Genomic DNA, 25,259 nt, shown 5'->3' on the forward strand with positions numbered 1-25,259 from the left:
AATAAATAATGAAGAAAATTGAATGGAAAGTTCTTTAGTACTGAAAAATATTTTTTAATATAATTGCGTTGGAGAAATAATTTTAATCAATAGTAGAAGGTATTTAAAACCTATTAGTCAGAAAATTCTTAATTACAGTGGAGCTCATGAACTAACACGCCCAGTCAAGACCATGTACCGTCATACAATTTACTAGATAGAGCAGTTGCACACGTAACCATACAACGAACCAAATAGCTGGTCGTAACGTTAATCGGTACTAAAGCGACCTTTTTCAAGACTTATACGATTTGTCTGATCCCGAATAGCTCGAATCTTGTACGGGTGTGCTACATCAAAGAACACCACTTATTTAAACTAAAAACTATTCGTGATACTAGAATGAAATATAGACACCCCGCCCATATTTAATGCTAGAGAATGCTGGACGTCACTTATTGTAAGATAAAATCACACCGCCATCGCCAGGCGGGAAATCTGAGGACTACTGTTTATATCAGTTCACATAATAAAGTCTCGTGGCAGCCGAGGTTGATCCTCCTTATTCCCAAAACTTGTACATAGTTTATAAATTTATACTCAAATTAATAAAAGAAACGTAATTACAATTAAGCAACTGAGTTGATATTAATGCTCGAAGCGATCCATTGACACGCAGTGTGACGTTTTAGTACCTATGTATTATAAATAATAATAAATTAACATAAACAAAATTATGTTATTTTATATACTTGTTTAATAATGTAAAAACCATCATAGTTTCAAAACATTTATTATTGAATTTACGTTTTATTAAAAAATATTATTTTTTTTTTTTAATTTAAAGTTACCCTCGGTAGTAGTGGCTTTAGGGAGTAAAAGTTATTAAAATTGTTACAAAACTTAAATTTGGTGTGGTTCAAATCAAAAATATACGTATAAAATATAAAAATGGAACCCAATACGCTACAAAAATTTATTTTAAATATTAAAGTGTAAAAAAAAAATTGAAACATCAATACATCATATAGATATTATGCGTTGTATATTTGATAGGTACCCATTATATATTTGACAGCGTAAATTAAAATATAATGATATATTATGTCAAGACAACTATTATTATAACATAAATTTAATCGTTAGTTTTGCTTTAAACATGGCAAATCTGAACAATATTTTTCCTGAATATAAGATGAGTGAATTTAATATTCAAAATTATTTAAAATTATTTAAATTCGTTAATTATAAGGATTATTTTCAGTTCCGTGCATTATTAATCTAAGTTTTTCTACTGATCCAGTTAACCCGGTGAATAAATTAGAAGTCTGAAAAATTAAAATTAAGTCATGTTTAAATTATATGTACATAATATGGTGATATTTATATATATAAACACATATTTAAGTGGTTTTAATATAAATGACCGGCTTAATCCTGTTCTTTACATGTTAAAAATAATGTATGACAATTAGTCATACAATTATTTTTTATTTTTTTACTGAATACTGACTACTGAAAATGCTATTATTTCTTATTAGATTGTTTTTCTTTTCATATTATTAAAACAATATTTACATATTGTAATAAACCATTATTTAATACTTATGAGTTGTGCCCAATTATAATATAACTTACATTTTTTTAATATAGGGTTATGGAAATAAAAATTTGAAAACGATTTAGCAATAATAATAAAAAAAAAAATAAATAAATAAATCACCTTTAAAAATATGAAGAAATTGATGTATAATTTATTGTTAAGCATTAAAATAGTACTTTAATTTTATGAAATTTTAAATTAAGTCTAAATTCATTACAAGATAATTTAGACATCAGAGTGTGATAATATTAATGAATTTTTTCTTTAGTGCGTTTCAAAATTAATTATAGTTTTTATGACACAATATCCAATACTTTAAAACTATTTATAGTAGAAATTAATTTAAAATATTTTTTAAACCCATACCTATTATCATGGTTTGTAAATATATATACTATCACTGTATCATTATTTTTATCATTTGACTCTAGTTTTATTTATTATTTATTATTATTATTCGTTTAGACTATGTTATAAACCACAGCTTTAATTACTTCATCTTTAACAAAAACTGTCCACTCTCCAGATGGGTCTTCGCCCCAAAATTGCAATGATTTTATTTTCCATCCAAAAAACCCCATGTTTGACTCATCTAAGGGCCGCGGCTCCATCATTTTACACGTGGTGTCTAGAAATATAACAATTTCGCATAATATCTATAGTATTATAAATGTTAATATGTGTACTAACTTTTTGGCGACTGTAGATCTATTTCTACCATACCACGTTTTGGATACTGAATGGTCACACATAGTTGTACGTGCTCTAAATATTTAATGCATTCGTTACATCCATTTGTAATTACGGTGGATACAAATTTTGCGGCTCGGCCAAAATGTTTACGATTTTTACTAAAGTTCATATTATTTCAAAATTTCAAATAACATAAACAGACATTCAACTTGATATAATATTATAAACTAGATATTGTAAATCTTAAATAATATTTATTCATTTTTTTAAAAGTAATTTTACTAATGCCATTAATAACACGACTAAAGTATATTAGTATATAATATACATATATATAATTTTTATTTAATGTAGATTGTGATTTAGAAAACATACTAATTTATTACTTTTATAATGTATAAAATAATCATACGGTATTTTATTAATTGCTAATTTCTTAATAAAGTAAATATTGAAAATTTAATTTAATTACCCTAAAACATACAGCTGATAAATCTATAAATGTATTTATTACAGTTAAAAATAACTATTTAATGTAAATTACAAGAGTAACTTATGTATATTAAAATAGAAGTTAAAATATTAATTTAACTATGGTATATGTAGTATACATTTTCCTAATATTGAAACTTATATCACATACTCTAAAAAGAAATATTCCAAGAGATTTATTATGACGTTTATACCTAAATGTCCACATAAATAAAATAATATTACAATAGGATACCGTTCATTACAACAGCGGCTACTCAAACACCAAGATAATTTAATTTACAAATATATGTATAACAAAAAACTTTGGATGCTATTTATTTGTTTATAATAACTGTTTTAAATACCTAAGTAAAATGCGTATTACTTCTTTATAGCTACGTAGTAGCTTATTAAATCAAAATTAAAATTATAGATAAATATTAAACAAATCATTTATTTATCTACATAAATGAAAAAAAATTTTGTATTTAAAATTATACATTATACTCGTAGTTCCAAATGCTGGTGTCAAAGTAAAAAGAAAAAAATAGATAATTATTTCATTATTTGTACTTAAAATAAATATACCTTGTCCCTAAGGTTATCTTCTAGTATAAATAAAAGTAGTACCATAATGATGTGTATTTCTAATTAAACGAATGTTGTATGACTTACGGGATACGAAAATTTACAGCACATATACTTTTTTCTGGTACGGTGCTCCAACTTATAGCTTCTTTGACCAACTTATAGGCGTTTAATAATCCAAAACCGAACTGAGGATTGAAATTAAATCCTGCTGCGTTAGTAGACCAACCAGAGTTTTTCAACAAAGGTCCAACTTCACAGTTCCTTACTAATAAATGTTGCACATCTCTCCACGTTAAATCACCACTATACTGGCCAACAATAAGAAAAAAAAAAATTATAAAATATGTGTCGTTTTTTGCTTAATTGGACTAACTCTTACAAGAATTAGACAAGCTATTTTAGAGATTATGTATTTTTTTTATTAGAAACTCAAACAATATTGAATTAAAAATAATAATACATTATAATACGTTACTTAGACAAACGACACACAGTAAATATATTACCTATATGTATTCAAAAGCAGCAAAATACTTTTACAGTTTAATATCGAAAAAAATTTTAATGAACCTAATTATATCTAAAATATTATAAGATATAGATTGCAAAAATCGAAAAATAAATTCCTATTTCCTATAGTGATTAAAAATATACAAATACTTACTGCATACACACAAATAGGTAAATCATAATGTTAAATATCATAATATTAAATCTAAACTAAAGTATTTTGGCCGAGTTAAAAATAGTTTGTTCTTTATGTTAAAATTTATTCCATTGAATATTTTATTAAAAACTAAATTATATTATTCAATTTTATTGAAAATGAAAAATTTAAATCTAATTAATTTGTATTTTTAATTAATTCTAAAACTTGTTTAATAAATACCCGCAAAAAAAATATTATTTTTTTTTTCTAAGCCATCAAATTAAAAATTAGAAAATTTAAATTCATAAATAAGAACATTTACTTGGCTTCGAGAGCTAAAGCTATAACTCCCGCTGCTAATGGAGCTGCAGCTGATGTGCCAGTATGTGAAAGTGTACATGTATTATTGATATCTGACGTAACCTAAAATATAAAAAACAAACAAACAAAACAATTTTAATTTACTACGGCTATTGACAATATGAAATTAATCAAATGTGTATAGCACATTAAACAATCATTTTGTATTTTTTTTCTTAATGTGTATACCTATTACAATTAAACAAAATAAATATAAATTTTTTTTTTTTGAAAATCACGCGACGTAATATGATAAATGTACCCGTTTAAAATATAGTAAAAATTGTATTATCACTGTTTTATATCAGAATTGACGATAAACAGTTAACACACAATAACATTATAATTAATAAGCTGGCAAAGAACTATACCAATATTAAATATATATACATCAACTAGTATAATTTTAATTTTTATGGATTTTTATCATTTGAAAGGTATAATTAAAATAGTTATGTAAATTGTACTTTTAATCATACATATATAGTTAAAAATATATGAAAAAAATGTCTAAAATATTTCGATATACAGTTTTATTTAATACCATTGACGTATAATAGCATAATATTTTGAATATACAAATGTTAAACTAATTAATTACTAATAGTAATAAAGGTTATTGTTTTAACAATATTATGTTATTAACGAAATATTGTTTTAATATATTTTTTTTTTATTTATTTGAAATATAGTAGAACAGTTTAAAAAAAAAAAAAAAAAACATCTTTTTGAAAACAGGCACAATGCAAATTTCTGTAAAACAATTTGAACATTTTCTGTTCAACTATTATAGAAACTATGTTTTATATTATATACAAAACTAATATTCATTCTTATTTTTCCATACATTAAAATTAGAATACGTCATATTGTATACAGTTATTAAATATCAAAGCATTAAAGAAAATTTATATGAAATTCATAATTAGTTTAAAGTTCGATCAATTTATATTTTTATACATTTTTTTAAGATTTTAACAAAATTATCAAATCTGTTTGATCATGAAACTTTCTATACCTAAAAGCATCTTATTATACAGCTCAGCCATTTTAAGTCCAATCAAAACCTTTCAATTTCTCTCACTTCGATAAAGTTCAACGTAATTTCTCAAATTCTATACTTTACTTAAACCATTTACTAATTCACATAATTAACTTCATTTAAGATCTTTGTTGGCTAATAGACAAACGTATTTATACTAATTTAAATTATTTCACTTAATTGTAGAATTATTAGATTATTCTTCTAACTGGCTTGTGCAAATCAAATTTTGAATTACCTCTCTTGAAACTTATACATGATCTGTTTCAAAATTAAATATACTAAGTAACGATCAGTTTTCACTTGGTGGTGTCCACCTTCACCTACTGTCTGACACAACGAATAATATATTATTATAATTTATATAATACAATGTGTTAGCGTTGACTTAAATTGGTATCATTGTAATAATTCGGCATATGCCCATCGGACATTTTCGGGCGTTTTTGGTAATCAAATTTATTGTTTTCCCACCGTGCTCGGTGCGCGATGATGACCTGTCGAGAGGGAAAATTGGGATCGGTGTTTTCACGACCGTCAATGACGTGCGTAGAACTGATATATAATTCTATTTTAAAACAAAAAATAGTTATCTCTCTATCTACACTCCAATAATTAAATAATCAGATGGCCACTTCGACGCATGAATGTATAATTCTAATAACTGAAGTTGACCTCCTAATTATTTTATAATAGATCTAGTAGAGTCCTAACAATCTAGTTATTTATTATTTATTAATCAGTTTATTTAAAAAATTATATATTATTTTTTAATATATTTCATTCATTATAAAGTTAAACATTTTCTATTTTACTAATACATTAATGCACTTTTATACTAAATATAATAATATGCTTTTAAAATATCCGTTAAAACATTCACTTCATTTATTATGTACAATACATCATATTTTTTTTTTATTCAATATACTATATTTTGATGTGTTTTGATTTAAAGCAAATTAATGCGAGAGGCTAAATATACAGGCTTAATGATTTGACTTATCTACCACGAAAAATGAACAAAAACAATCTCGATTTTCCCTCGATTTTCTCTTTGTTCGCAACCTTTTAAATTTAACCATCAACCTTCAGTATTATAATTTATATCATCTCTACAATTTATTATAGCATATACATAAGTGTAAGAAAAATTAAACAATTTTTCTTTCTTTTATTCATGAATAGAGAATTAAAAACGTTACGTTCATTAAAATATAACATAAATATGCTACAGATGTATTAATGTTTATTTTTCTATCGCTTTATTAAAATAATTAACGTATAATTTTAACGTATGGCACTGTTTTTCAATATGGCAGGTCACAGATATTTAAATGATAACATATGATTTAATTAATATCTCTTTTTATCGTAATCACATTCGAAATAATTTTTTCGATGTTTGGATTGTTTGGATATCTAATACATGTACCTCTACTAATATTTCTAGTTGGTTTCCGTGACAACACAGGTACACTTGCGTGTATGTACTGTGTAAGTGTAATACATTTATATAGTAATACATATTAATGGAAAACTATACCTGTGGTACTAACTCATCGCGTGTTTGATGTTTTAACCGTTATCACTTACAATTTTAATGCCATTATCTAGGCCACCAGAATAAGCAGTTGCTATGACGGCGGCGCATCTCTCAGCGTACTCAGGAGCTCTGCCGTCCATGGTAACACTACTAATAGCCACAGTGTGAATATTTCCCACGTAGCCATCCGATGCACAATTATCAAACAGCATACGGCCATTGCCCGACGCGAATACGTATATTGAACCTCTGCCGTTGCGACCCTAACATAAACAAAAACGATAGCACGTAAAGAATATTAGATCATATTGACAACATCACGATTTAATGTTGTCTAATTGAGTTATTATAGCGGATTAAAATATTACTGAACGAAATCCCGGAGAAAATAAAACCATGAAATACAGATTAAATTAAAGTTGATTGTATTAAATATTTTAATGTATTTTAGGAAGTAACAAAAATGTATAAATCCATTATAATTCTCGCAGCCAGACGTCACATAATTGAATTTTATTATAGTTTTAACTTATTTTTTTATAACCAAATACTGCCAATTCACTTCTATTATCAATTATCACTTAGCGCACCGTAAATATATTAAAATATTAAATATACTATAATACATACATTGTATTCATTAAATTATTAAATAAACATATTATACGCAAAAACGTACTCAGAATTTTCATGGCGGGGTATCAATTTGTTCTACTCCCTTTTCTTTCTTCCAATGAACAATTTAAATAAAAGCTAACTTTTGATAATAAAAATGCTTTTTATAGATGTTGGATTAAAAATTATTAAATAAAAATAACCACATTATATCATCAAGTATCACCTCAAGAACTCAGTACTTTACAGCTTGTCGTTTTACGGTCAGCCCATAGGTCAATAAAAAAAAAAAAGTTCTGTAAGATTAAAATAATAAGTTTGTTATAAAAATGATAGACAAAAAATTTTATTTCCATATAAGAAAGTAATAACCACTCCCCACAGCAATTTTTGAGCACACAAAAAATATTTGCTCAAACAATGAAATCACTTTAAATACTCAAACTAAATAAACATAAAACAATTTGTAGTGTGTATTTTTTTTTGTACGTGAAAACATTTTTTTACATTAAAAAAGTGCTTACATTTTTAACATTGATATTTGAGATTTGACTTTGATATAAAATTAAACATAGTTTATTCGTGTTTTTAAGAAGGAGTGGTAATAAAAAATGAAAAAAATCCCTGTACTTATTTCAAAGTAAAAAAGAAAAACTAAAAACTTATTACTATAAACAGAAATGTATTTTATAAAATTCCGACTTTTAACAAAATTAATATATTAGCTCAAAAATGAAAAACTATAGATAGGTACTTAAAAAATTTACCAAATATTTGTATTAACTTTTTATACCTGATGTAATTTTCAAAAAAAATTAATTCTTTTTGAGCTATTCATAGACATTTTAAAACCTTCAAGGTAGCAATTACATGCAACTAATTTTTTCAAGAAATCTTTTTCAAAAATAAACATTTTTTTTTATTACTCCTTTAAATGATTTCAGACACAAAAAAAATCACATTTCAAAACTAACACATTCAACCTTTCGCTCAGAATCTAAAATAAAAAAAAATGTTTAAGTACATACTGAGAGCAAGATAATAATTCATATTATACTATACATTTGTAAATCAATATAATCTAACCACAAATTGGTATTGAAAGTTTCTAGGATTTTTACTTTTAAGTTTGTTCAATATTAGCATAATGATATTTATTTATTTTTTTAATGGGTATTCAGTAAAATTCACATTTTTATTGTTTGTATTTTATTCGTATAGTTTCTTTTTAAATAACTAGAAAATTCGAAGAAAAAAAATGTAATACAATCCATTAATTATTTTAAAATTTTCTACAAAAATTATACTTTTTAATTATAATATATGAGAATATATTCTTCTTCTTTACTGTAAAAAACAATCAAAATGTATAAAATATGATAATTAGATGGCTAGTATGATTTATGGTATATAATAGAAAATAATAATAAACATTGAATAATAAAACTAATCTATTCCTCCGAACATAATTTAGAAAACAAAACTTGCTGAATATTTTTTCAACAAAACTTTTTATTCTTAATAGTATGGTGATTAATTGAAACTTCCATGCTTCGTAGCCTATATATATATATATACACAATTTTAAGTGTCTATATTAAAAAAAAAAAAAAACAGTCATTTAACGATTCATTGTTAACTCTGGAATAATTATTTTAAAGCACTGCACCTACTGCATATTTCTAATATATTTCTTACAATCTACCAACGGTTTCTAAAGTAACATCAAGCTCAGAGTCGTTTTTAAGATTTGATTATAATTATTTATACGTGTAATGCGATAGCATTTATCCGAGTAGATACTTTAACGAGCAAAATGTAACAAGGAGGTAGAAGTTTGAAAATACGAAACATATAATGAGCATGTACGCAAAGATCGGAAATCAAATGAAACTTAAGTAATAGAAAAACTATCTGAAATATATTTTATCACATGTGTATATGAATATATGACATAAATCCAAGCTCTATTAATAAATGATAATATGATATGATATAAACTTAACCCGCATGTGTATAATGCGTGCAACCCGTAGGCATCGTGATTATAAGGATGAACTTTTAAGCTCCAACGCTACTGTTTTAGAATAACTACTGATATACGATACGATGTAGGTATGATATAATATTTCGGCCATAAAAACAACTCGGCCAATCCCTACTATAGTCCCACGCACTTACGAAGTTACGAATGAGGCCTTTCCCCGGGGGAACACAAGTTTTTGGGTGGCCGCCAACAGTGCAGTACTATAATATTTAGGAATAGAACATAATAATATAACAGAGAGCCGATTTTTTGTGCATTAAAAATAAAAAATAAACTTATAATGTCATCGCATAGTGGTGCCGTGCCACGAATCACATAAATTCCAGTTATAGTATTTATATAATTATTTCTTGTATTATGATATACAGTGGTAATGCGATTAGTATTTTTTTTTTTTGTTGTTGTTTTCTTCTGTTAATCGATTATTCCAGCTGAAACCCACGATGATACCCTCGTTCGGAATCCAGATTAAGTAATGATTTCAGTAAAATCCACGTGTCGTGTATTAAACACATACAAAGCGTCACACGAGTATTATATTAGTATATACTAATTTAATATGTCGAATTAATGGAATTTATATTATCCTGACATCACTAACTTTCAATAGTAAATCTCAATAGGACACTTTGTTTAAACGAACATGCATGATGGTCTTTTAAAAATGTACCATACAGATTTCAAAAAATATATTACATTATACCTGTTTATTAAAAATCGTACACTAATCTATACTAATAAACACAAATACTTTTTGAAATGACGTAGTGAGAATAATTTAAAAGCAAAAAAATTAAATAAAAAGAAAAATACAGTATATAAAAATAATTCTGATACTAATAAAAATAAAAAATAAAATAAAATACTTCAAAGAAATATGAAAAAATCACTCTTTATGTAATAAAACATGAAAAACTAAAAAAAAACCTATGGACGTAAAATAAAATACTTGAAAAGAAATAGGCACATGAAAATGTATCGACATTGCCCTAAAAGTGTTATATTGAAATAATTATAAAGTTAATATATAAAAACATTATATCCAACATTTTATTAGACTGCAGAAAATTTTATAAATTTAAAATAAAATTTATTCATCGAAAATCAAAATACAAGTGTGCATACTATACTTGGATACAAACTATACAGTAACAATATACATATTATAATTTAAACATCAATACACTACATATTTTGTATAGGCGGTCAAGTTAGAATAATTTAGTTAATTATGGTTACTATCAGAATTAAAATAAAAATATAAAATACACATAGTATCATTCTATGTGGGCGGGTACAAATTCATCTGTGATTAATCATTCAACACATTATTTAGATAACTCAATTTAATATTTGTACTGTATTTTAGTTAATATTTGTGTTTTCGTACTTACATAAGTTACATATTTTTAAACATGACTACATTCATTCATTATTATGAATACATGAAAAATTATCAATATCATTCACACAATGATAATTATTTGTATATTAGTGATAGATGGAATATAATATTAACTAGTTTATACTCCAATAAAATTGTATATTTTTTGGGTACAATAATTTTTGCATATTATTTTATAAATTAAATACTGCTTTATGCTGTACTTATCATACTTGTATACAGGGGTGTCATTTAAGGTATTGCAGAGTATGCTTATGCACATTTTGTATTGAATTTTATTGAAAATTTACTAAAAAATGCCTAATTGCTTTAAAATATTTCTGTTTTATTTTAGAATTGAGATAAATAATAATTAGCTTATTTTTATCTGTATTTTTTGTGTTTTGTGAGTTAACAACCCAGTTTGAAATAATTTATTCCCAAAAATTATTAGCCGGCATTGTCGACCGTAAGTTATAAATTATAATAATGATCAAACAAAACTACATTATTATTATAGAATTTTGTTTCCGGAATAGTGTATAAAATTATAACTTTTAAATAATTTAGGTATATTCTATGCCGTAACGGCTGTAACCCGTAATCTAATATTGTTTAATCTACTTAACACTCAATATATCAAAGACGCTTGCAATATTGTAGCCAAAAAATTAGAATAATTTTCATATTTTACATTTTTTACAAATTTACAATAAATAATTATTAATATTGTTACACATTTTTAATTAGTAATTTAAGTTTGTTTCGGATATTGAAAATGATTCAATTTTAACAAACGAATGCAACCATTTTGTAACCCTTTTTATCAAAGGTGATAGAATTTAAGAATACTGAAAATCACTCGGTGCTACATATTATGTTTGATTAAACATTTAATAATTTGTTTTATTTTCTTTAGTGTCTAAAATATAAATAATTAAGTTTTAAATAAAATAATATAGGTATTAACTTGGTATTATTAGGTATATACAATATTAATATCATATTAAATCATCATATTGATGAAAAAATTGTTTTGTAATAACTTAGCAATAGCATACAAAAAAATTGGCCAGCTGAAAATTTTTTTAGCCTGCTTTGTTGTTAGCATACCTTTCAAAAAGTCGAAATGACGCCCTTGCTTTTACATACATATTGCATGCACGACATTTTAATTATTATGATAAATAGCGGATCTAATGTCAAGTATGCAACTAATTATATTTATGAGTTATGATGTTGGTATTTCATAGGTACGTCGAACTGCACTAAAATAATTTGTACATTGCACTGTTACGAGTTATCATAACAGTGTACTAACACTATATTATATTACAAACTTGCGTGTCAAAAGTGTTAACACTTTAATTCAGTTTGTTTTAATCATATACGATATAACGCTTACACATTTTACTCTTTTCATACAATTCTTTACGTTTACGTAAGTATTCTTTCATCGATATACATATTTGGTTTGCAAGCACATCAGCGAACAATTTGCAGATCTCTACGTATTTAATCCTCATCAATTAATTTTGAATAAATTATTTATTTTAATTAGCAGTTTCGTTTATCGGATCATAATATAATATTCGTATTACGATTACCTTAGTTGCACCAATTTCAAATGCAATTTGTGCCATTACTCCGGGTCCGTCGACCATTAGTCCGTCGTCTTTAGGCCCCCATGATCCACTGTATATATCCACCAATGAATTAGCATTAATTAATGCTCTAGCTTCCATTTCATCATCTGTTTTACCATCAAGCAATACAATACCTGTATAAATTCATCAGTTTACAGTTTAAATTGCATTTCCATCAAAGTTCCCTATTAAAAGAAATTATTTTAGTACATATTATATTTTTTGCAATTGCATCGATCTTTAAACTAAATGTGATCTAATCAAATATTTTTAACATTATTATTGATCATTGAGGATAAGATTAATTTGAATTTTTTACCATTTTACAACTGAATAAAGACATTTTTATAACGTAAGATATTCCTATGGTCAGAGGAAAATTCAAATCCTTTTACAATATTTATTTTCTATATATGAACCTACTTATTAGAAAATATAAATATTTAAAGACATAAATTTATGCCTGAAATTTTTAAGTTGGGTATTATTAGAATCCTGTCACATTGGTTCGTAAACTAAAATTTTAATACATTCACTTTCTGTATGAATTCGAAAATGTAACAGCCAACAAGGTCAATCAGTTTTTCAAATATTTTATTTCTTACTAGATTAATATATAATAAAGTAATTACTGTCAATGTCAATAAATGCCAAATATAACATTATTTTTTTTATAATTTTATGTCGATTTGATTTAATCGCATTGGGTTTGTGAACCTATTAATTATCATAGTAATGAAATTGATTGAACTAAAAAAATAATTATAATAATAGATGGATTAAAATAATAAATTCACGAACAATCAAATCGTGGTCTACGTTAATTCTATAAAATCCTACTGTAATTATAGGTACCTATAATACCACTTAATAATATTACATTATAGTCTATATTTAGTTAATTTAATAATAATTATAAGGATAAATAATTTACAATGATATGCTAAATAACTATAAGGATGATACGAAAAACTTTAGACTAATAATCAAATTATTACAAGCATAGGCACAATATGGTTTAAGCAAAATAAAAATAAATTATCTATTCAAAATACTGATATTTTAATATTTTAAGCTGAGAAATGTATTTTCAATTGTTTTTTAGTACAAATAAATCTTGACTTTACAAGTTTCGATTTTTTATGTGTATATTTTTTATGATAAATATAAATGAATTATTCATTTTACATACATATTTCTCAATATAATATATTGAGCATTTATTAAATTTAATTTTAAAAATGGATTTGTATTATCTAAGTCACCTACAATTTAAACGGCTCAACTATTTTATAAAACGTAATTAAAAGTAGTAAAAGTAATTATTTTTTACTATGGTTAATAAATAAATAAATAAATAATCATATGACAATGTTCTCTCGAAATTATAATAAGTTAATAATTCAAAAATAAAAATTTAAGCGGTACTAAATATACTTTATTATAGATTAATATTAAAGTTGTATTTGTTTTTTTTATGTTTTATGTATAATTTTAAATTCATAGTATTTTTTCAAGATACCTGAAATGAAAATCATATAAATATTTGTTTAATTAACATAAATTTAAATTAATAAATAAAAAATATGTACATAAATTGTCACCAATAGATGACTATTTTTGTCTAACTTATCGTGAACCCAAAATTTCAGGTTGTGTATTGTGTAAAAAATAATAAATTTAAAAAAATATATATATATAAATAGATGAAAATACATATTTAAAATATACTATCCAAATAGTATATACTCTTAAAGCGTATGCGTTTTTTTTTTATTTTATGACAATCCCTATAAAGTTTTACTCAATAAACTTTAAAATATATGTTTGATTTATTTTATGTGTAGACAGTAGATACGTAGAAAAACTTGACTACCTACTATTACAGTTCCCGAAAACAGCAGTATTGCGCGGATAACGTAAATTATCGTTAATATACACAGTGCATCAGTACACCAAGGTTTACCACCCCTTAGAATCAAGAATAGGAGACAAATTTTTTTACACAATATTAAGTCTGTTATACTAGTATTATTATCATTCTAGGTACTAAAACATTATTGAATTTATGTAATCCTTTAAAATTTAAAGTCTTTTAACCAAAATTAACATTTTTATATGATAATACAAATTGTATTTAATACCCTTGTTACATAGTCACATATCACAAATCAATAGTATCAAATGATTTCCATAGTTGTCTGATGTCTCCATAGAAAGTCTCCATAGTTGTAACTTTAAAGAGTACTATGTATAAAATCGTATTCTTAAAGATATCAAGTATCGTAATACTTGTGCATTATTTTAAGAAATATGAGATATATTACGCAGACACTCATTAGTACGAATATATAGAATATTAAGCTTTGAACGTGGAATTCATTCTATTCGTCGCACTCTACTAATGAAATCTGACCAGAAATTAAACTGCCCATTTGTATGCAAAATTAATATGGTGGTCCGTTGGAGTTACAATGCTCCTTGCTGAGCATAAGATTGTAATGGGTTAGGTATACATTGTATATAATGAGCTTAATTTTTTTGAAACATAACACATAACAAACAATAACAGTAGGCGTTTAATTTAATTGTATACTTATATATGTATATATATATACATATATAAATACATTGTTAAAATATTTTATCTCAACATTTAAAATCCAAACGAATATTATTGATCATAGTTGAAATTAAGGTTTTAGAGAAAAAAAAACAATTATAAAAGTTTGTTATAAAAAACATTCTTGATTAAATTAGTTTCTAAGTAATTTTTAAAATTACAATTGTACAATTTGTAAGAAAAAAACTCACTTTTAAAATAGTATTTTAATTATACAAGAGCAGTTGAAAAAAAATAAACGTACTAAACAATTCAATTTTATATAAATAAAGAATATAAAGTATCAATTTTACAATTCTATTTAATGATTTTAATGTAAAGGTTAGATATGAGGATATATGAAATTTAATATGAAATCTATAAAATATGTTGTTTAATAAATTTTGACTAAACTTAATACGTAAACCTAAAAGTAAAAATAACTGAACATTGTCAAAAGTTCGATGATTTTGATGATAAATACACAAACGCGATAAAGCCAAATTTTTCGTGTTCACAATTAACCATACGTACGTTAATGAAAATGTGTGAACATTGAATGTGTAATAGTACATTGTTATATGCTTCAAATCTTTTCTTTAGTATGTATTATAACCGAGTACATTATTCATACGTTAAACCTGTTTTTTACATTATATTTGTGTTAACGTATGTTTTTTGTTTTAAATTATAAGCATAACTTAGTTCTAATATTTGAATTCGAAAAAGCTATAATGAATGGTGCTAAATGAAGTTTTTCCGTTGGTAAAAAATTTAGTTTTTTGAAAACTTAATAAACTTAATAAACTATATATTATATTATCATAAAGCAATAATATTTGTATACTTGTAAAATGATTGATTCGACACACAACATCTTATGTGTACTTAATAAAAATTTAAATCTATCGAAAAAAACATGAAACTGAAAAATATATAAATAAACTTAATAAACCTTTAACAATGACTTATAAATAATAATGTATGATTGAATAATTAAACTAACCTCCTACTCTTGCGTTGTAAGCAACGCCTACACCACACTTTTTATTATTTGCAGCCATTGCAATTTCTCCAGCACATCTAGTACCATGCGTATTTGTAGGATCTTCGTATCGAGGCATAGGATCCTTTTTATTCCAGTTCAGATTGATACTGATCTCTTCATCCTGAAATGAACGTTTATAATTATAAATACTCATTTAATGGCTTAATAATAATTTAGTCATTAGGTAAATATTCAAATGTATGAGAATAGATCTTTTTAGATATTATACAATGCAGCTATGACGGTATTTTATTTTGTAGTTAATTTAAGTTCAATACGAAATATTAATGACTGATTCAAACATATTATACAGAAGTTATTTGAAAATGGATGTAATTATATTATTTATAGTTTTAATTTTTAGGTTTTGAACGTTAAGATTTGATAACTGTAACCACTAGCCGTAAGAAAATTTTTATGTTACAGTAGATTTTTGAAACATGTATTATCATATGTGAAACATACAAGCTTCATCGCTAAGAACCCGGTGGTCACCTATCCAAGAGCTAGTAACTGTGACTATAGCTAAACATTATGCCACACCATACTTCAATATATAGTTTTAAATATTTACATGAATTATAATATTCAATATACATATAATAATAGCAATACGTTAAGTATACCCATAACTCTCTAAGTAAAAATGTATATGCATAAAACAGTTCTACTACAATTATAAAATCACAAAATAAACGTGGTTTTCATATGTTTATTGTTGATTAACAAACTATTATTTATTTTATACTAATATGTATCGTGTTGGTATGTTACCGGAAATAGTTTTCCAGAAAACTCCTTTTTAATACACTTTTAAAGCTTTGAGTTTTTATGTAACGTATAAATACAATAGTTATTTATTATATTCAATTAAAAGTTAGTTGAAATAATTTAAGATACGGTTCTTATTTCACATTTATAAAAACATTAGGTAAATTTCTATCACAGAAAACCAAAAAGAATTGCAAACACATTACGACTGAAAATAGTTTTTACGATGTAACGACAACCTCCGTTTAATACTAAACAGGCAAAAATAATATTTCAAATGGTTTAAAATGATTTTTACACTAGTTTTAATCTATAATAGTTATTCAATATTTTATAGTAATATACCGAAATAATGATCGGATGACATATGCTATGATCGCTACGGAATTTGCATGTCGTTATAATTATAACATCTCTTACTCCTTAATTATACATATAAAATACTTCGCATGTATATTTTTCAAGTGTATTTATTTTAAAACATACATTTTTGTAAATAATTTAATATATTCCCAGGTACTACAGAAATAAACAATAAAACCCATACTGCTATACTGTATTCGTTATACTGTATAATATGAAGATAATATGTCCATAAATTAGTAAAAATGACATTTTTTTAACACTTTTTTTATGATAGTTGTTAATATTAAATGTATAATATACATTATATACTATTATCCTTCCCAGAAGTCATAAACTAGGATAAATTAAATTTAAATATTTATATGACAAATCGCGTTATTTTTTCAAAATATTGCACTGCAGTCTTTACACATTATTTGTCTAAAGTGTATTTATTTATTAATATTAATTTATACCACGTAAAATATGGATATGGCTGATATTGGTCTTGAAAAATCAAAATAAATTACACACCTATGGAAGTATTAAAAGTTTTGTATTTAATCAAAAACTATGAATAAAAAGAAACATGAATCTCAACTGCATTAATTTAATTAATGAAAATTATTCATAATAGTGTATTCATTAAATGGCTATGCATAATTTATTATTGAACAATATTTTTTCGAATGAAATAAAATTAAACGTCTCCTAATTACAAATGATGTACATATTATACATAGTATATATATATAATATAATGATATTTGATGAAACACATTTATACAAAAAAATAATAATAATAATAATTTCTAAAATAATTTACTATATAATATCCACATATTTATTAAAATGTATAATATTTACATACTTGGTAAATTAAAAATATTTTTCATGAGTATAATATTAATTTGTTAATATTCAAATATCTTGTAATAGAAATAAACTTTCATTAGCACAATTGCTAAATAAACAAAAACAAAGAATATGTACCAAGTAATTTTTAAAATTAATAACATTAAACATACTAACATAATTATCCTTTAGATCATCATGAGTATATTCTATCCCATCATCGATGATCGCTACTCGAATACCTTTACCTGTGAATTTTAACTCCTCATATACTGGTACTAAATTCATATCTAGTGGTACTTCATTACTATAATTAATTCGGTAGTCTTGCTGAAATATATGTAATAATAGTATCAAATAAGGCTAAAAATGTATTTTATTTATTAATTACAAACTTAAGTCCAATTCCAATTACAAAATAAAATGCAATATTAGATTTTAAAAACGTATAACTAAGTTACAACTTCATTACACATATTTTTATTCCCTTAATTAAATTGTACAAATAAAAATTTAGGTATTTAAAACCGTTTACCAAATATATGAACCTAAGAATTGTATGCATCTATAATGATTTCATTGTATTTAGTAGGTTATATTACAATTAATCTAAACTCTCCAAATAGTTTGAGTTTTATAAGCTAACAATGGGTGTTCAAAAAAAAATAATGTACTCTCTTACAAGCCCAGAATAAGAATCAATTGGGACCCTTTCAACTTTAACTTAAAAAAATTGTATTACTACATTTTAAAAATTGTATATTATTATTGCATAATTTTATCAACACAAAATATGTATATATATATATAAGTCTATATAAATTAATATTTATGTAATAATTTATTACACACATATTATATAAATGAACACAATATTTGTTAAAAATGATAATAATTTAATTTTTTTTCCTTGGTTTGCTTTTGCAAATTATTGAATAATTTCATTGAAATCAATCAGTTGATTGCAAAATATCATTTTTTGGATGCAATATCATTAATGATATTACATTTTTCATAGTTTAGCTTGTTCTATATTTATTTTTATTATTGTTAGTTTAGAAAATGCTTTTTCGACCAAATAATTATTTTTATTATACATGGGCATTTCATGTGAATAGATCAAAAAAACCTAATATCAATTATTATCACTTTTACGCTATAAATTATTTAGATAACAATTTATTATTTATTATCATTTAATAATTTTTCGTAATATAAAATTAAAAACGTTTTTATTTTTTAATTACTAATTATCTATTGTACCCACTAAAATATTTTTTTTTAAATTTTTTAAATACATTAAAAATATATATTTACATTGGAGATAAAGATGAGCCCCAAAATAAGTGAGCACCAGAACCGTGCCCCCCTACGCCCCATTAAACCGGACTTGCTCTCTTATATAGACACTATGATTCCTAATCACACCAAGGAAAAGAATCATTAAAATAAAAACCAAAGAATAATAAGAGATTTATGATTTAATGAATTTCAATGTACAAAATTAAATGATTATACCTACCTCGTACCACTGTAGCTTCCAAAGTTCGTCGTTAAAATACCTCTCATATCTGCTATGAACGTCCGTCGGCACTCTTTTATACAAGTTTTTCGAAAATCCCTGTTTAGCCCAATTCACCTAAAAGTTATATCTATTTTACTAATCAACATATATTAAACGCAGAACTATATGAATCAAATTTTAACAATTTATTATCATTATGACACGAAGAGAAGTTGAGATGCAGGATTATAAATTGACCAGAGTAGAGTTCATGATATATTTATAGTTTATACATTACAGGGATTACTATTGTAAAAACAATAGAATGGTATAATGAAATGTATTAACTAAAAATAAAGTTTAAAAAAAAAACTACGCGTGGGATACAAGAGATTATTAATTTGTTATATGTTTTAAACAATATGCGTTTTGTTTATGTGTATGAACTATAGAATACATTGTATACACTATACATGTTATATAATATTACCTATTAAAATTAAATGTCTGGAAAATATTTTTATAATCATTCTGAATATAATGAAAAAATATTTTCATTAGTATAGTTATAATATAATAAGACTAAAAGTTGTTAATGGTTACTTTAAAAATATTAAATATTTTTTACATTTTTTAGTGGAATATATTTATCTAACAAACCATGGTAAATGTTTTAAATTCAAACTAAATATTTTAAATAAAAATATAGTAACAGAACGACAATTACTATTTAAAATACGAAAAATAAAGAAATTCAAAGGAAGAGCGTGATATGAATGTGAATTCTAAAATTAAGTAATAATAGTTTTAAGGTTTGTTTTCTTTCACATAATAGAATTGGTACGAAAAATTACTTCATCATGAATAACTATATACATAATATAAATGTATATATTTAAATTATAGTAAAAATATTTTGAAACAGATATAATTTTACTTTAAATATGATACCTACTGTATTTTGTTATTTTAATATGTACAATTTTAAAATCCTATAACAACTATTGTTATTAAAAACTAAGTGTCAATCACTGAGTTAGTTTTATTGATTCTGATAAGTACAAAATAGTAATAATAACTAAATAATACAAATTTTATTTTTGAAATGGCTATTCCTTCAAATCAATCAATTTTATTAATATTATATTTATAAAATAAATTTAAATAATTTAATTAATTTTGAAAATTTAAAATATATTGTTATCAAGACACTCAAATTAACTTGAAACCTAACTAAGAAAAATAAAAAACTTTGAACCTTTTTGTACACACAAAAAAAAAAAATTTTTATCGCAATCAATATTATATTCAATGTTCATAAAACTCGTACGACATAATAGAAAAAATAAACTTAAGACTTACGTTTGCTTGTATGAATATTTTAGTACTAGAGAAAAAAAAATGAGCAATTTTTGAATGGTTTATTTTTTAATCATAAAAACAGCTAAATATTTCCAAATTGTTATTGTTATTATCATTTGTGTATATATATTACCTTATTATTTTGTTTTAAAATGTTAGTTGTGTTATGGAATGGTTCATGGTTGATTTCAGGATGATCTTCTTTTCTTACTTTGTAAACATTTGGTATACCATCTACCTAATACAATTTATTTTTTATTTAACAATTTTAAATGATTACATTAGAGCTAAAAAAAAAATAAAAAAAATTGTTAATCTTGCTGTACAAAATAAATAAATAAATTATGAATAGCTGCATGATAATAAAAATGTTATATACCAATCACTAAAACAATGTGCAAATTTAAAATAATTGTTTATGAATATTAAAAATTGTTGTCAATATCTTACATACAGTAATTGGTTATAAATAGAAATATACTCCTATTACTCCTAATACTGACACTGTCAGGTTTTTAGAAATAATCACCTAAGCTCGAATTATTTGAATCAAAAAAAAATTAAATTAATAAAAATTTCACAATAATTATTTGTTTGATCCGTTACCACAAAAGTTCTTTTTTTTTAATTGAATTGATTACTTAAAAATATGAAAATGAGATACGGCTATGACTTTAAAACTTTTACTTTTGAATTGCAATATTTCCTTTATTCAAATATTATGTAAATATATTTCAAACAGTTTTCAAGTGTTACAAAACATAACAAAAGATTATCGTCGCCTATCTACTATCATGTTAAGTACCTACACATTTTTAATTTAAATTAAATTTCTTTTATAATTGTTATGATAATCAAGTAAACATTAAACATTAATTTTCATGAATAATTTATCATTGAATTTAATTTTATTAGCTTTATAAATATATGATATGATTTAAATTGTCACAATATTAATAATAACGTAGATATACAAATATATTATCTTGTCTATTTATACTGCAAAATGTATTTCATACATTATATTAAATGTCATAAAATTATTCAACGAACGTTATATTTTAAATAAAATTGCATATTATTTTTATTTTATGTTAAATTAAATAACTACCCAATACTTAACTTTACTTAAATACACTAATAAATAACTGTGCGTGGTCTATGCGTGCGTAACACAAGTGTTATAATTTCGATTTTAGAATTTATGTAGTCTGTAAAGTGTTATATAGTGTTCATAGTTGAAATATTTTATCATGATTTAATTATTTAATCTTACTGGTTGTGCAAACGAAAATCCCTGTTGTATTATAGTTTCATTTATTTTATTCAAATCATCAGTGAAATGGAAATACCACACATTTGAATAGTGATTCACATTATTTTCGCCATGATTCTATAAGATGAAAAAAAAATAGTTGATTGCCGTGGCCATTTTATTAAAAAAAAACTATATGTTAGAAACTATCTATTAAATATACTAGGAAATAAATTAATTGTACGGTTAAGTGGATAATCTATACATTATGTTCCAATACAAATACCTGGAAATTAGACTTTCTTAATTTAATTTTCATTAGATGAACGCATATTTTGATAACATTAAAATGTTTATATTTAATGTAATTAAAAATTAATAATTATTTCCGATATGCTTTTAGATAGGAAAGTTAAGCATAAAACCTTAGATTAACCTAACCCTGGATTTAAGTATCAATAAAATTTGTAATATATTATTTTTTTATTAAAACACTTTATATTACAGAATATTTTCTTAAACTCAAATATGAGTAAATACTATTTACAAACAATATTGAAATTTTATTTTATTTTCTTAGGTTTAAAAATGAATTAAAATAAATGTTTGCATGTTTAGAAAAAAATAATTTGTACTTAGGAAATCGAGTTTTAGATTTTAAAAAACAATAATCATTGTACCTCTTGTATGTATAGTCCAATTTTATACCAAAGTAAATATTTTTTTTTAATAATTTTATATTTACTAAATTTTAAACATTGTAATGGAATGCTACGATTAATTTAGTAAGATTTTTTAAATTAGTAAAATTAATGTTTATTATTTTACAATATACATGATTGAACCTACGTATCTCAAAATAAATGTACCAAAATACATTTTTATTTTACAAATACAAGTAAAATACTTGTAGTAAAAAAAATTAAAAATTGTTAAAAAATATATAGTTTAATAGAAAATTCACCTAAAAACATGAAAATAATTAATAAACCAAAAATATTCTGTCATGTGTTTTGTAAAATAATTAAATTGTGTAATTTTGTATGCAAATATAAAATATATACCTATTTTCTAATCAATAATAAGTATTAAATATTATAAATATTATTGTTTTTCAATGAAATTATAATTGATTTCGACAATATTTCTTCATTTGCATTTGATGGTTTTAATAATTTCTATCAAAGTGGATTTACTTTTTAATTTTTATAATATTGGATTACATACTGCACTTACACATACATCGATACGTATAATAAAATGTACATGTTATAATACATTATGTGTAAGTACATTTTTATTTATTTATAATATATTAACTATTTATATATGTAATAATATTTAAGGTTTTCAATGCAGTAAGTAATGGTCTAATCCACTAATTTACAATATTTGAATTGACGACATTAATAATAATAGGAACCATTCAACCATACCCTACCATACCCACATTAAATTCATGAACGCTCTAAGCCACCTTTAGGTACTTAATAAATATATTTATATATGCAAACATCTACTCAAAATTGGAAAGTTATAGGGAAGCTTTTTTTTCCTAATTGTACTTTTACTGTAAAATAATGATGTTTTATTATATCGACAATACAAATATTTTCAAAAGATACATTATTATTAATAAAGTATTTTTAATGTAAAATTTTCTAAAATAATAAAATTATTGACATATTATTTTACAACACGCAACATAACGAAATAACGCATTGTATTTATTGTAAACAATTGCTTTTAGGTTATTGTTATAATAATGGTAATTGACCTATAAGCTATAACTAAAACTGTCTCATTTATTTTAACATCAATTTTAAAAAATTGAATTTTTTGTTATTTTTGAGCATTAAAACAAAATATATTGCTTTATTTAATTTTATATTTTTGTTTTTATAAGTTGAATACATTTTAAATATATAACATAAAAAAGAGTTTTGTATATGAACTATATATTCCTATTATTAACCTAAAAGCAAAAACTGTCTTAAACCATCAATTTAACTATAATGCATACACAATTATGTACGTACTTATAATTTATAGTTAACTATGAATAAAAATTACAACAATAAACAAACCGTCCCGAGTATCCTATTTAAAGGATTGATGTCACTCTATTTTACATTATGATATATAACTATTAGATTTATATAGTAACAAATACCTATATAGAAAATTCATAATATGTAGTACTCATCTACGTAATTATAGATGAACTGCAACAACAATTATCTATTAATATTTTACAATGTTTAGCCTCGTCGTTTCACAGTATGAATAAATTATTTATTTTTTGTCAGAAATAATATATTACTGTTTGCAACTACTAATTTAATACACTGCCAAACATCAATCACAACGTTTGCCCCGTTCGAAATTTTTATTTCTAATATCTGATTTTTGCGTATTTTTACCATAATTTATACATGATACTTTTAGATATAACATTAAAGCAAGTCATTTAACTTTGTGATATATTTGTTTATCTTAATATCACGTATTTAATTTTCTGTGAACATTTAATTAACAACAGTTTTATAAAATTAATTCGTAATATATTTTTGAGTTAACTTTGACCTCCCCAATATGTTGTCTAAAAGAAATAAAACTACTAACGACCTTTACCAAATTATATAACACATAAACTTACATGGTGCATTATTAATTCATGAGGATCGATCAAATAATTACCAACAATGAAATAAAAATATTCGCATACATACAGTAATCCAATAATCTTCTTATTCAAGCTCATTTCTGAAAAAAATTAAATTGCTTACAAAACATAATTAGGTGTTTCGTTTATTACATGCTAAACAATAATAATTTAACATTTTAAATAATATTAACTATTTTCAATAATAATAATACAATACAAC

The 25,259-nt window shown here is 23.6% G+C and overlaps 1 protein-coding gene across 7 annotated transcripts in view; it reads right to left on the reverse strand.

Annotated features, from left to right (window-relative positions):
- Positions 1-1,050: 1,050 nt before the first annotated feature.
- Positions 1,051-25,259, reverse strand: part of LOC112592645 (neuroendocrine convertase 1-like) — a 36,771-nt gene continuing 12,562 nt past the window's right edge. For 2 of the 7 annotated variants that reach the window (XM_025336792.1, XM_025336791.1), the window contains exons 2-14: positions 25,031-25,137; positions 22,393-22,509; positions 21,250-21,354; positions 19,773-19,889; positions 18,428-18,580; positions 16,238-16,400; positions 12,591-12,763; positions 6,988-7,200; positions 4,312-4,412; positions 3,425-3,643; positions 2,273-2,433; positions 2,077-2,210; positions 1,221-1,307 (exon numbers count right to left, since the gene is read on the reverse strand). In XM_025336792.1, coding sequence (XP_025192577.1) covers positions 1,221-1,307; positions 2,077-2,210; positions 2,273-2,433; positions 3,425-3,643; positions 4,312-4,412; positions 6,988-7,200; positions 12,591-12,763; positions 16,238-16,400; positions 18,428-18,580; positions 19,773-19,889; positions 21,250-21,354; positions 22,393-22,509; positions 25,031-25,135 — 1,848 coding nt within the window. In that variant the 5' untranslated portion in view covers positions 25,136-25,137. Of the gene's footprint in view, positions 1,308-2,076; positions 2,211-2,272; positions 2,434-3,424; positions 3,644-4,311; positions 4,413-6,987; positions 7,201-12,590; positions 12,764-16,237; positions 16,401-18,427; positions 18,581-19,772; positions 19,890-21,249; positions 21,355-22,392; positions 22,510-25,030; positions 25,138-25,259 lie in introns of those variants that run through there. The other 5 variants (XM_025336793.1, XM_025336795.1, XM_025336794.1 and 2 more) reach the window with 5 other exon arrangements.

This window comes from Melanaphis sacchari, unplaced genomic scaffold (assembly GCF_002803265.2).
Source record: "Melanaphis sacchari strain LSU unplaced genomic scaffold, SCAv2.0 Contig182_pilon_pilon, whole genome shotgun sequence".
In the NCBI taxonomy this organism is placed as follows: Eukaryota; Metazoa; Arthropoda; class Insecta; order Hemiptera; family Aphididae; genus Melanaphis; species Melanaphis sacchari.